The sequence below is a fragment of the Vidua chalybeata genome, chromosome 3 (assembly GCF_026979565.1).
Source record: "Vidua chalybeata isolate OUT-0048 chromosome 3, bVidCha1 merged haplotype, whole genome shotgun sequence".
Classification (NCBI taxonomy): Eukaryota; Metazoa; Chordata; class Aves; order Passeriformes; family Viduidae; genus Vidua; species Vidua chalybeata.
Genome location: NC_071532.1, coordinates 39366167 through 39381454, shown reverse-complemented (window position 1 = coordinate 39381454; position 15288 = coordinate 39366167). Strand labels below are relative to the sequence as shown.

At 46.5% G+C, this 15288-nt stretch overlaps 1 protein-coding gene across 2 annotated transcripts in view; it reads right to left on the bottom strand.

The window, feature by feature from the left end:
* The window catches only part of RALGAPA2 (Ral GTPase activating protein catalytic subunit alpha 2), a 90622-nt gene that overhangs the window by 6929 nt on the left and 68405 nt on the right, over nucleotides 1–15288 (bottom strand). For both annotated transcript variants that reach the window (XM_053938234.1, XM_053938235.1), the window contains one exon: nucleotides 2559–2680. In XM_053938234.1, the coding sequence (XP_053794209.1) occupies nucleotides 2559–2680 (122 nt within the window). The remainder of the gene's footprint in view (nucleotides 1–2558; nucleotides 2681–15288) is intronic.

Here is a 15288-nt window from a genome sequence, read left to right as displayed (position 1 = left end):
CCCTGACCCTCTCTGCTGCACACACACAATTGCAGCACTGACAGGATCACACCTGAAGGGCATTATAAGAATCAGGTCAGATGAGAATTAATCTTAAATTTACCTGAGCAGTTTATGCTCAGCAGAGTCAGCAGTACCAGCTGGCTTGTACTGACACCTGTTCCTGCTCCTTGCATCCCACAGAATCATCAAGGCTGGAAGAGATCAACAAGTCCAGTGGCCAACCCAGCAACACCATCATCACCCCAAGATGATGTCCTGACACCTCCTAAACACTTCCAGATACAGGGAACCCAGTGCCTCCCTGGGTAGCCTGTGCCAGTGCCTGACCATCCTTCAGGGAAAAGTGCTCATTTTTATTAACTGCTCCCTGACTCCTTTTTTCTGTTTCAGAATAGAAAAATGCCCCCTGTATTCCAAAGTGGCTGACAGGTGATTCCTGCAGGTGCAGGACAGGTGGATCTATGCCTGGAGCAGGCCTGGGTGGGGAACAGCAGAGCTGCCGGGACTGCATCCAGCCTCCCTGCTGACAGGCATCTGATGGAAAACACATCCCCATGGCCACAGCTGACACTGCCCCTGCTCATCACTGACTAAATATGCAGGAGAATCAGCAGGTAATGTGAAGAGACTCTCTGAAGTGGAGATACTGACACCAGAAGTCATGGCTGGCCTCCAGTTCATGAGCGGGAAATTAATTCTGAGGTTCAGAAGTCTGAAAATTGGGATATGACTGGGGGAGGCTTTGCACTTAAAAGCAATTAAAATAATTAAATCATACCCGGGTACTCCTGATTGAACAGTGTTCTGAAATCCTCAGCTACTGGGAAACAGTTTAAATGTGTTCGGCATATGCAGCTTACCCTTCAGAAAGTGGGGCTGCGGAGGGGGTCTGCCCTGTCAAACCACATGTGACACAACACCATGTGCTAAGAACAGCATGAAACACAAAATGAAACACAACTATGCACAGAGCAAAAGTTTTAAACAGATCACTATATCTACATTTCTATTTGCTGATATGTCGACAGATAAATGATTCAAGTGCTAACAACCAGCCCTGGGCACACACCACACTCCTATTGAAACGGGTGATTTTTTTGTCTCAGACTTTTGGCAGAGTGTATAAAAGAATTTAATGCACAGCTGTTCTACTTTTTAATGTAGGAAACATTAATCAAAGCTTTAAGTTACAAGCTTTCCTAGCGTTGTTTAATATTCCAGTTCAGCAGAGATCAATAGATCCATCCCACGTTCCCTGACTCCTCTCCAGGACAAGAGGTGCGATTATGTAAATGGCCCCGGCATCCTCCCCCCTCCTGCCAGCGCTTATCTCCAAAGCCTTCTGCCTGCTGCTCCTGGCCACCACTGCTAGGCCAGCACAGGCTTCTTATCTCCTCACAAAGCTCCAAGCACAACAGGATTGGAGCCAGCAACGCCACACAATGCTGCATGGCTGGTTTTATTCCTAAGTGATTTATGTGAGCAAATTTAATTTCTTCCTTCAGTGTTTCAGTTTAGATGGAAGATATCTGCTAACAAGTCAGGTTAAAGAGAAATAGAGCAGATGTCCTGCAACATTTATACAGGTTGGAAATAATCTATTCAACAGTCCAAAAGAGAAGCAGGGAATGATGAGAAAGTGCCAGTGTCACCCTAGGAGTGTCAACGACGGATTAAGGAATTTTTGTTAGAGAGTCCAGCACATGGTGACCAGATACTTTCTGGATGCTGGAAAAAAACACCTTTTGAAGGCACTAGAAATGTGCATTTCATAGCCAAAGCTCCCTTTCAGGAGAGGTTCACTTAAACTTAAACCAGACAGACAGCGATTGTGACTGCACATTTACCTAACCCTCTACAAGGCACATGAGGAATAAATTCCCAGAGTTCGGCACAATGCTGTCACCTCTCAGCAGGCGGATGACTGATGAGCACTGATGTGCATGCACACACACACACACACAGACACCACACACCCCCCCCACCCCCCCATCACAAACCCTGCAGAGGCTCCAGGCCAGGTGCTGCAGGGCAGCCTGCAGTGCACTTGCCTGCATTGAAGGGACACACCTGCATCCTGTGCATCTTGTACGCTGCTGCGATTCCATAACAGCACCCCATTCCTGCGTTTCTTGTGCATTAATCCCTGACCCTGGTAGCTCAGCAGCATAATCCCCATTATCATTAACAGCAGCTTCCCCTGCAAGGAATTATTTCTGATAAGTGAGCCCCAATTCAGGCTTCACTTTTGAACAACATATTCCCAGCTCAGCAAGAACCCGGAGTCTTGAATGAGCCTGAGCCTATCACTGCGAGAAAGTTCATTAACCTTGCTGGAGTTGGAGGTTAACAGGATAGCTGAAGAAAGGAGCAGTGTGAATAGCTCTGATGCAAAACAAATTAAAATTAATGTCATAATTCCTTTTGATATTCATTAGTTGATTCAGGGGAAGAATAGTTGTCTTAAATTTGCAAGCATTTATCTATAAAAAACAGGTGTACATCTGCTGCTCAAGTGCTTCTTTGGGCTACAAAGAATAATGTGCAGAACTCACCAGTTCCACCAAGGGAGTAGCTGGGAGAGGGAGAGAAGACCTGAGCCGCAAAATCTTCAAACGTCATCACTTCTTTATGGTTCTGGATGATGGCTTCGAGATAGAGAGCTCTCTCCTCGTAGCTGCGATGCCCCGTTAAGGAAAGGTGTGTGCAGAACTCAAGGCTGTCCCATGGCATCCCTGAGCACCATCCCCCAGCCCCACATCCACACTGACCAGGCTGGAATGGGCAGGGAACTGGACCAGAACTGCCCAATGGTTTTGAATGGGAGCAACAAGGAGGGGATACATTCACAGCTGGAAATTCACGATAACATCTCTTGAGCTTCCTGACTCAGAAACTGTGACCTGGGAGCTGTTGAGTACAGGAGCAAGGCCCCAGATCAAAACCCACCATCAGAGACAGGCTGTGGCACTATGGGAAGCTCCTGGCATACAATATTCCTGTTTCAATGACCAGAAAAGTAACTAGATTGGAGGAAAAAAGCTACAGGACAGAGGGATACACCCCCCTCCACCCCCACATTCATTTGATCACTGGACTTCTTAGAAGAAATTAAGCACAATAAACCAATTCCAAAAGCATGACGGTTGTATTTAAGGCAGGTGCTAGAAGGTGCAACCTTATGTATCCCAAATAAATGATGCACAGTGGACAAACCTAGCCCACAACTTGCATGCATTATGGCCTGAATAATGCAGACAACAAAGCGAGCTAACATCGAGACTATTGCCTTTTAATTAAAACTCAGCAACCTGGAACACACAGCATTCATATGTGTAATCAAAAACCAGTCACCAATAAAACTTACAAGCGTAACAAGCTGAAGCAACTTTCCAGCTGTCTTAATAGGACCCCTGCTTGTGGCAGCCTTTCACAGCGGAGAAAGCAAATCTTCCCCTTTTGTGTGCAGCTTCTGTCTGCTCAAAAGGTGAATCATACACTTCCAATAACAGGATAACGCCTGGGACAAACTTACAATGGGCTGGAGAGCCTCATGTATGACTTTATGAATTAAGGCTCGAAGGAGCCAGGATGACATCTCATTCTCAGTTTCCTCAGTGAAAACAAAAGTTTTCAGTGCCTCATTGTGTTTCTGTTATGGGGAAATGCACTTGAGCTCCGCAAGGCTGTTCAGTAGGAGCAAAGGCCAAGCTGAATTTAGAAATTAGGAGCAAGAGAATAGCAACAGTGACAACAGAATGCAGGTGAGGGTATTTAGAATTGAAAAGCATTACTAATTAATATTGAAGTGCCGTTTCTGACTTGCAGTACATTAACAAAACCACTCTGAAATACTATGAAAAAAAAAAATCAGAGAAAAGCAGTGCTTAAAGCCAGGAGACAGTGGTCTGGTGTCAACCTCAAAGGGAGTAAGCAAAGCATTTCTCATTGCACTGTGAGTTCCTGCAGGCGTGGTGACAACAAAAGGAAGAGAAAGAAAAGAAGAATTTTGCATTTAACGCTCGCAGAGAACGATTGATATGTGATAAATCTTCTTATAAATTTCCCGTGGAAGCCTAAAGAAAGAAAATCAATAGCCAGCATTTCAGCGTTTGCACCTGCTGATAGCGTTATTTGCTCAGTTTTCCTGCCTTGCCTGAAGCCTGGGAGAACGCATTCCTGACAGCACCAGCCCGCAGGATGCGGGGGCTGCCTCCCCTTTATGGGCTGAACTCCTGATGACTCTTGTTAATGAATAGGCTGCCAAACTTCCTCGGAGAGGAGGCACACGCCTGGGCCCAATTCTAAAGGGACTGATGGATGCCATTCACTCCTCATTATGGAGATGCCAATTCCTGGGCGCTGGGCTGTTGCCAGGGCCATGTGAAGCATGCTGCTGGGCGAGTGCCGGGCCGAGGGTGAGGGTGACGGGCCCGTCTGGCAGCAGCCCCTCTGACATGGAGCTGGCACGTGCTGCCGGCAACGGGAGCAGACCCGGGCGTGACAAATTGCTGAAAGGGCTCAGCAACACTGGGGGCTAGCGACACCTGAGCCTGCGGGCCAGCCAGCAGCACTGGATTCATCGCTCAGCCCCAGACGGGGCTGCTGATGGGCTTCCAACCAGGCTGGGGGGATGAGAAAAGGCTCTGCCTGATAATGCCCTGCTGGGTCCCGAACGAACAGCTCTGCACATCTCACACAGCAGCACACCCTAGCACCGCGCGGGGCTGCTGGCTTCAGCTAACTGCTGTACAGAAACACTACCCAGGTTTTCTCTGCATCTGGTAAAATCCTATTGATGAGCTGGAGGATGCTGCTCACCACACAAAAGATTGGGAAAAATCGCCTGGACAAACAGCTAAGCAGCTACAGGAGAGGCAGCTGAAGAAGAACTCTCCAGGATCTGGAGAGCCCTGCAGATCCACTAGCACTTTGGAGGCATGCAAGGAAGACCCCAGCTCAGCACCTCTCCTACATGCTGAAAAGCCAAAAGCAGTGGGTGGAGATACCCCTAGTGCAGGCCTAGTGCTGCACACCCCAGATCCACCTACCAGCCACCTTGGCTTGGCGCTCCCTGTGCCCTCCTGGGCTCTCTGGAGCAGCAGGAGCACAGCAGCTCCTACAATATGGGCAGCGAGCGGGATGCCCACGCTTGTTTGTACTCACAGCTTAATCAAAAGAGAGTTAAGTGACTGCAGCAAAGTGAAATTAAATTCCCTGCTATCTCTGACTCAGTATACACGCACATTTGGGAAAACAGTTGGGATTCATTAAAAAAAGAAAAAAGATGAAATTTTACTAAAGCTAGGAATTTGAATATGGAGGCATCATGAACAAGCTGTAAAAAAACCTCTAAAAAACACCTCAGTCCTGTAAAAAAAAGCATCACGAGGTTTCCTATTTGTTGCCCTGTAGGAATGAGTCTATCCCAAAAATCTCTGGAGCAATACTTCTGTCAGGGCCAACCCTTGGAAACGCGCTGTGCCTTCAGCCTAAGAGCCAACATGAAATATCACTGAGTTACAAACCTCACTCTTTAACCTGACCTTTGTGTCACAGCTCTCCTGCAAGCTCTGGGCAGAGCCTACCTGTCACCAAGGTGCCCCCAACACCAAGCCAAATTTAGATCAACTGCCACTAAGGGGTTTTAAATGCAACCATGCATCAGTAACCCCTCAGCTCTGAGCAGAGCTGGGAGGGAGCCCCGAGTGCCTGGCTGGCTTTCCTAGAGCAGCCTCAGGGCTGGAGCACTGCAGGGAACACACAAATCCACTGCTGTGGCAGGCCTGGATGCAGAGGATGGGCTGTGAGCTTGAACCCTAGCCCAGTGGAAAGCTGGCTGCCCTGATTAACTAAGTCTCCCATTATCTGGGGGCTAGGGGCATCCTCTGAGATCTGCAGATAAATGGAGTTATACCAGACCCTCAAAGAAGCTGATCAAAAGCTCCTCTTTTAATATGTATGGCAATTTGACCCACCCCTCCACAGCTTCATTATTTTACACTGTGCTTCTGCCAAGGCAAAACTCCAGAGCAAAATCTTTTAGACAGACACAAACAGGTTTGGTTTTTTTATTTCTCGTGAAATAATGACATTGATAGCCATGACAAGGTGTGAATTATTGATATATATTAACACATAAAACTGTGGGAGTGCAGGAATTTAGATCCTATTTGAATACAGTAATCAAATCTCATTATTTGAATATTATGAGCTTCTAGTAGTGTTTTATCAGCATACCAATTATTTTAACATTTCAACCACACATTGAAGGCTGTTTGAAAAAAAAAAACCAACCTATTAAAATGTAAACATCAGCTATTTGCAAAAAACGACATCTTACTGTAGCAGCAAGATGACTTGCAAAGTGAAACACACAGGACGTCCCTCCAGATGGAGAATGCAAAAGAAATCAAAAGGCAGAAGCTTTTGAAAATTCTCTGGAGAGGCAAATACCAGCCAGCACTTGGCTCTCACCCACCAGCATCACTTCTACATTTAACCTCTACAACACAGAGCCAGTTTCAGACACACAGTTTTAAACATAATGACCTTGAAAACCCTTCGAAGTCCCCATAATCTGGGTTCTGTAGGTGACCTAAGCCATCCCAGGGCCAGGATCTTCCCACTGTTTCCCTCCCTGCACACATACACAACACTAAACCATACCAAACTGCCCTGCTGAGAAACAAGGGAATATAAAGATGATGACTCAAGCAGATCATGAAAATACAGACCTTTTGCTTATTAACCTGAACTCCAAGCTGACCTCAAGCAAAACTCCTGCTCATGGTAATGGCCAGCCCATCCTGTCACACACTACTGTTTGAAAATAAAAACATTTTGCACTATTTATATATTGTCACCGATACATAGAAAGAACAGTGCGCTCTGCTGACACAGCAGGCAAATAAAAGATAGGAGTGTTTGTGGCCAGGCTGGGGAGAAATGCCTGGATGCTCTCCATGGCCCACAGGTCGTGCCAACACCACAGGGCACCAGTGCCATGACTGGCACCCAGGACACCGCCAGTGTCTATGGAGAGCACTTGCTGCAACGCCTGTTCCTGCAGCTCCAGAGGGACCCTAATGCAGCCTGCTGGCATGGACCTCCTGCAACTCCCATCTGCAATGTGCAGCCCACCCAGAGAAGGGCTTGCGGGGCATCAAGCCAGCGGAGAAGCTCAAAGTATAGTGGGAGACAGCTCTTTCCAGCCCATCAGACATTAAGGCTGGCTATATGTCCACAATGCCAATTCCTTCTTTATCCAATTAGAGAGACCTACAGAAAATCTTTCAATTTACTGTTCAATGCAAGAAACATCAATTTCAGTTTCCTCCTGATTGTATCATAGGGCCCAAATATGGTTCACAAAAAGGGTTTGCTCCTGACACTGCAACAGCGGTTTGGAAAAAAACAAGAACATAAATGTTTGGGACTTACCAAAGCAGACTAAAGCCAGAACCAGAAACCTGAGGTTAACAGAGATGTGTTGGCTGATGACCTTTCTGCACCTAATTGTCCTCCCCAGCTCTGAGGAGGATGGAGTTACTGTGCTTTTAAATTGTGGTGTTAGGCAGTTTTGGTGTGAAACTCAATCTGCTTGATTGGGGTCGCCATCATTTACGGTCTAGCAACCGCCATCACCGTATGAATTTCACCGAGAACTTTTGGGGGAATTTTAGTAACATATATCCTTCACTAAACAGGTGCAATTAAACTGTACCTGTCAGCCACCGCACACTTATGTGCTTTTTATAAACCAAAGCATCTGAGATGGAAACTTTCCAGTGATGCCTGCCTTAAATCAGTCCATGTAACACATGAGATGCACGTGAGCAGAGGCTGTGTGACTGATGGGGTCTGTGGGCCCCCTCTTCCCACAGCCAGCCCCCATCACGGCCATCTGTCCACACTGCAGCCATGGGAGCCAGGGCTCCCTTGGCGGAGCAGGGCCGGCCTGTGCCAGCGCTGCTGTTCCTCCTCCTTATCCAAAATGGGCAGATGATTCTCTGCTGCCAAAACCAAGAGCACATCCTCTCTGCAGCATAATTTTCTGCTGCTGTGCCACCAGTCACACTGACAGGCAGCTCTCTGTGCTGGGGGGTATGGCTGGAGCCCAGAACACCCTGGTGTGGAAGAGACAGGACTCTCCCTGAGACCGACAAGTACAGAGAAGGCTGCAAATGGATTCCTCGTTTGTGTTTGTTTTCCCAGCGCCTTGGCACGGTGCCTGTAGCTCTGCCACCTCCCTTCCCAAATGGGGACCTGGGTCTCTCACAAAGATCACAAAAGAACCTCGGAGCTGACTGATGGAGGTGGGCCTCAGGTCCCCGAGAACCCACGAGTGCTCCAAGTCACAGGGCATGTTGCCACAGCATTTCCCAGTGTGCATGGTGCAAAACGGTGGCTCCCACACAGACAGTTGCCAGTAATTGCTTTAAAGGGGAAAGCAAAAAAAAAAAAAAAAAAAAAAAAAGGCAAAACAACAACAGAAACACATTTCACACGGTTTCAAAGTATCTCTGTGGAAATCAAGCAGTGTAACAGCAAAGCCATACTGAAGGTGCCCTGAGGCTAAAGGCTCCAGCTCACGCTTGTCTGTGGGGAGTTCCACACTAGCACCTGGCTCCTGATGTTGTTGGGCAGCGTGGAGCCCAAGGTGTCCTGCGAGCACCTGTCTGGCAGAAGCATTCGCCTACTGCTCTGGGATAGCAAGACTATGTGGCACATTAGTCATGGCAAGTGCTTCAGGGGAGAACCTCACATTTATTATGAATAAAGCAGAAAAGAAGCTTTCATTTTAATTTCCAAGCACTCCCACAGGCAGGAAGCCCTCAGGAGCAGACACACGTACCATTACAGATCAACCGCTCTGCAGCAGGAGCAAAGGGACACTGGGTCACCCCCTGCTCCCATACCACTCTGTACTCTGACAGCACTAGAGCTCATCCCTACCCAAAGCTCTGTAATTCTATCAGTCTCTGCAATGCTCTCCACCCAGCTAGTCATGCTTGTACCTGCTCTGTTGAAAAACAAGCTGGGCCTGCGCCTCATTCCCTTAACTTTGTTCTCATTAATCACGTTCCGCATGTACTACGGAGGTGACAAACCACACACAACTGTGCCTAAAACATGGAACTCTACCTTTTGCATGGTGCAACCACTCCTTTGTCCATCCAAGGTCCAGTTGGCCACTGCATTCCATGCTTACCACTGTACTAACACGGCTTGGATGAAAATATTTCAATTACAATGACGACATAATGGCCTGTTACCAGTTCAGAGCTGCAGAAGGCCTGACTGGTAACTCATTCTGCAGGGCACACCAAGATCGAACCACTGAGAGGCTGCTTATGAAAGAGTTTTGTATCGTGACACCTGGCACAAGGTTTTCACCTTGTGAAAATCAGTGGGGAATGATTCCTCACAAATATACTTTCTCTGGAAGTAGCCATACAGTTCCCTACTCAATCCTGAGAGATAAAGGGACAGGAGTTGCCCAGGTCTAATTGAAAGCCATCTTCCCAGTGCCCCAGAGCAGTGATGCTGAGCTCCTCTCTCCTGAGGGTACTGGGGAGAGCAAGAACCCATGCTGGGACCACAGTGAGCCACTCAGCCAGGATCCACACTAGCTCCACTGTGAAATTCCAGGTGGAGCTCACAGAGATCCAGCCAAACTCCAGATCTCAAGGTGATGCAGCCAGGACAGCTGGGCAATGAGATTCTCCCACCATAAATGAAGAGGAGCTGCTGGCAGGGGGATGCTGGGCCAGCTACACCTTCCTATCCTGTACCCAGACATGTAGGAAAGGCGTGGACTTGCCCACAAGGTTTGTGGTTTTATTTTATGAATTCTATCCGTTGATGAAAAAATGCTGTTGGTATGCACTTATATCTTAAAATTCTATAATTAAAAAAAAAAGCCCAAAAAAGCAAAAGACAGAGGGTTATAAAGGTTTTTGAATTGGTGCTGTTATGCTTTGGTCATTGCACAAACACACAGACTTGCAGTATCTCCAGTTTAACAGCCATGTATATTTAACATTCCTTATACTTGTTGCCACTTCTCTCCCCAAACACAAGGATATTCTAAAGCTGGAAATGTCACCAAAAGAGTTCACATGCCACACGAGATCTGCTCCACAGTCCACCTGGAAACAAGGAACAGGTCAAGCTCCATCACAGCGGTACCCAGGTGAAGGTACAGTTGAGAATCTCCTGGGATAATGCTATATGCCAAACCATTCAGAACCTGAAGGTGCCAGCCTCTGCAATTCCCAGCTTTGAACCTAAATTGCCAGAGACAGGGGAAGGGGAGATAATGTCAGACTCTTTTTAAATGAGAATATGCCACAAAATTGTTTACATACAGTCTAGAACAAAATTATTTGCACTGCCATTCATGGGGTGTGAGTCTCACCCCATAGAACAACTGCAGTGACACTAAGGTGGCTTTGTGTGCTCAGGAGACCAGCGTCACTGAGCTGCTGCTGAGCAGCACACAGATAGAGGGATTCCTGGAATTATATGGAATATAAATGCACATGCCAAGTGAATTTGTTCATAAAAGAAGCTCAGTTAATTTAGTTTTAACTGAATCATAGCCAGTGGAATGACATCTCAGAAAGGGGCACCTCTGTGTGTTAGATGTAACTGATGGACTGTCAAACTCAGTCATTAAGGAACAAGTCTTTTCAATTTATAAATATATTTTATCACCTACTAAATGTTACCAAACCCTGTCAGTTTGATAGGAGTATGATGATCTGGCAGCTACAAGCAGAACAAAATACAATTACACAAAGTAAAACACAAACCCCTTCTAGTTTATTACAGACATTTTCATAATTTCTGGGTCTAACACTAAATGGCTCAGTTTCAGGTCTATTATAGGTCTATATATTACATTTATTACAATCAGGGACAAGTAACTGGGGCTTATTATCATATCCATTATGAGTGACACCATTTGCAAGATGCTTAACACGAAACAGACTTGTTGCTGTGGTGAGACAAGCTGGGAAACTGCTCGATGTTAGAGGGTAGGAAGGAAGAACAAATTAGAGAAAGCCAAGCAAGAAACCAGTGGGGATTTCCCAGTTTTAAATTTAAACCAATATAAGGAGGACAGAGGTTTAAAATTATCACCTGACACATTTGTGGATATTCCAATGCAGGGACTGAGCGTGGGCTGCCCCAGGCACAGGGCTGTGGGTGGCATAACAAACAGCTCCCAGGTCTGACTGAGCACCAGAGGCTGCAAGGGGTTCAGCGAGGGCTCCATTTCTCAGTGTCCCTTTCCATGCTGTACCTGTGGCCCCCAGCAGGTTCCTCTGGCCACCCCAGCCATGCTGACCAGCGGCTGGCACCACATGGCAACACCTAGCGCTGCCTCTAGCGCAGGCCCTGCAGTAGCTGAGGCCAGAGCATCCTGGCAGGTGGCTGCACTTCAATGACACTGACTGTCATTGTAGGGTTAACAAGGAGCATGGGGAAATCTTTTATTCATATAACACAGAATGCCTTCTGTTGATCTTTGAATAATGTTGCTTAAAATCCATTAAATGAACATACCCTTTCAATGGACAGCCCACAACAGGTAGAGCAGCACACACTCACTGCTGGCTATCTCAGCCAAATGGCATCTCCAAAAGCAGATGATTAAGTCAGCATTTAAAATAACATTTTTTCCCCTGAAAATGACCTCCCAGTAGGGAAAACTGGATTCCACTTCCATAGCACAGCTCAGCCAGTGTGCATGCTGTGATGGCTCCCCATTTCCCCAGAAGAGTAAATTAAAATTCTGGTGCATATTTATAAAATCTGCTTTTTTTAAACTTATAAGGTGGGATGTGTGAGTGCAGAGGGAACAAAACTGAGAATATAAGTGACTTCTTCACAAAATGGCAAGTCAACGCATTGCTTTCACTGCTGTTAACTTCCTCTAAATGTTCTACTGTTTCTAAAAAAACTTCCCCATAAGTTTTAAGTAACTCAGGATGGCCATGAAGTCTTATCATTACAATTAATTACAGGATAAGTTCCTGAATGAGCGGTGCAATACACTATTAAACAACCAAGTTCTAAATCCAAGCACAAGAGAAACAATGGTGGAAGTGGAGAGAGGGCAGTGGGGAGGGCTGCTTGGTTGGCTGCACACCTGAGCTGACAGCCTGATTTAGCACCCAGGACTGGCCAGGTTCAAATCAGCTCTGAAAACGAGTGAGGATGAGACCAAAAACCAGACTATGGTATACAGGTACATATTATATACAGATATTAACACAAAGGGGAAGAGGAATGGAAATGCTGAATCCAACAATGCAAAAGAGAAACTCCTGCCTATTGGAATAAATATGGCAGAAACAGGAAGTGACAAAATACAAGGTAGTCTCAAAGAAAAGCTGAGGTGCTGATGGAACCCTTCCCAGCTGGGGGCATTCTGTGTATTCAGGTTAAAAGCCACTGAAGAGCAGTGCAGGAGTAGAGCAGGCTGGGGCTGGGCCCAGGAAGCTGCATGTCACCAAGGGGGAGGTGCAATGACCTGTGCCCATGTGAAACCTCCAGGTGCTCACAAGGTTGGGGGTCACACAGATACACTAGGGAAAAGCATCAGTGAGCAATCGTGCTGTGCAAGCAGTGGGGCTATGCACTCCTGCATCCCCGAGGTGCCTGGGCTATGGAACGCCCACTTCCACCCTGAAGAGATTACAGCTGACTCACAGCGTGGCAGAACTTTCTAAAATGGACAATTAATCTGATTTGAGATGGCAAAAGAGTGAGCCAGTGGTGCTGCACAGACAGCTGTGATGGGAGGGGGGGAATCCTGCAGGAAGATCACGGGTCCCTGCAAGCCAGCACAGGCAGGAGAGGTGGATGGCAACTGGTGACAAGTGAGCTGCTCCAGTCATTTTTCCAAGGCTACCAAAAACCTGCCCCAGAGCCCCCAGCGACAGCCACTCTGCTCCACACAGCCCCTTCCATCTGCTTCCTGCCAGGCCCTTCTGACATGTCTCATTCTGCAGCCAGCACAGAGACGCTCCTTTGTGAGGGGACCACAAATCACTACACAGGCCGACCCTTCCCCGGCACGTGCCTCTAAGCAGAAGCAGCAGCTCTGCACATTACAGAAAGGACCCTAAGGGAGTGTGTGCACCCAGCAGCTCGGTCCTGGTGCCTAGGTGGCACAGCCTCCCCACAGACCCAGCCTGAGAACAAACCTGGGAAGCTTCCGCTGAAGCCCATCACTTCCTCAGTGTTCTCACTGCTGCTTCCAGCCAGTGCCCTTTAAGCTAAATTTCTGAAGTTCTTTGAAATCCTTAACTGCTGAGTCATGTCGGGTATAAAAGGAGATTGTGAGTATCCCAAAGAGACAGCACGGAGCACAGGATGAATTTTTAATGAAGCATCAAAGTTGGTGGAAGAGAAGGGGGAATATGCAGGGATGGCAACCCATGGAAGAAGCTACACAGCTTCTTCCTACACAGGAACACTGCGTGCTGCTGTCAGGTTTTCCTGTATTCAAGTTTCTTTTCCAGGTTTTGTTTAACTTACTGTCTCAAATTTCACCCACTTTGAAAAGAAAGGCTTTTATCATTCAAATACCAACTAATCGGTCTTCAGCTTTTGCGGGACACAACCAGCGCTCCACTCACTCCTGCCCAGTTACACACTGTCTCTTCTCATACTTACATTCTGAGGAACTTAGGAAATAATTTCTTCCCAGTCTATTACAAAAGAAGAATTGATGTCTTTTGGCATAAGAAAGGCTGTTCATAGCTGCTCACTCTCCACACATCTTTGTCACTATGACTGTCACCACCACCCACATCAGGCCCCTGCTACATCAGCTTAAGCTGGTCCTGTGAGCAGCCTGCAGAATTTTATCCATTAGCTGGAAAATGCCCACTGCAACCCAAGATGAGTCCATCCAAATAATTTCACTTGCCAAATAACTTTGGAAATACATGACAACCTTGTCTTTGGGTGTCTGGCAAGCGCCACAGTGAGCGCCTCTTGCACTGCCAGGCTTTCCAGTTTGGACTTGCAGCATGTGACTCGGTGTAACAGCAGGAACACTGGCACACAGAAATGGGATATTGGATATTAAATATATGGCTTTTTTTTGGCAACACCTCTCCTCACTGCCTGCCCTGGTGTTTATCTGTGCAGGCAAACTGCTATCTGATCCCCTGGACAATGCCAGCAGTATCACTGCAGATGCTACTACCTTGTGCAAGGTTCAGCTCTGGGGTGTTAGAATCTGACTCTCTGAAGCAGACACTGCTCTGCAGCCGGAAACAATGCCCAGCACTTCGCCATGAAAAGAGAGAAAGTGAACATTAGCACATCAAAGGCCCCTTTCTGAAAGAGGAAAAATTGCACGATGCACACTTTAATCTTTCTGACAATCTATGCATAGCCTGAGCTGAATTCTATTTTTCACACAAATGGGAATGCTCCATATGAGCACTTCTGTTCCAACAGCAACAAGAACAGATAAACATGAGCTAGCATAGACTTTGAACTTTTAAAATATGGATTAACATGCAATAATATTTAACAGCTGATAGAACAACATCCCTCTTATCTCTCTTAATAATCCCAAATAACATCAAACATTTTACAGGCAACCTACAGAAAGGCTGCTAAAATATTTTAATCTAAAAACAAAAATAAGTTATATTAAACAAAATACAGGCAATATTAAAATCTTAATGTAAATGCCTATTGTATAAAATCAGTTACCTGACAGAGAACAGCCTGAAGTGTAATTCCCTTAATTAGCACTTCCACTTAGCTAACTAAAGGTGGAATGCAATCCCTGCTTACAGATTTAAAAGAAAATATTGCTAAAATACATATGCAGCATCTAAACTCATTCTGTTACATTAAAGCAGAGACTTGTGCCTGTAGGTGTCCTTGCAGTAGGACTCACATCCATCAGCCCCAAGAAGTAAACACTGGGGACATCTCTGTACATTCAGAAAACCAGAGCACAGGCAACAGCACGATCCCACCAGAGAGGGGCAAGTGGTCCCTCCTCTCATTCCTTCACCAGGATGCCCTGTTTGCTGATCAAACCTCACCAAGATTGTCTGCACATTTTTTCATCTGAAAATGTGTTAAATAGAGTGCAAATGCTTGTGGAGAGCAGGAGAGGGACTGCCCAGGAAGAACATCTCAGTTTTCTTCACGTAAACAGAACTGCACCCCCTAAATATCAGCTGTAATGGAGTGATATGATTTACAAACATGCCTTAGTAAATGCACATGCTGAAT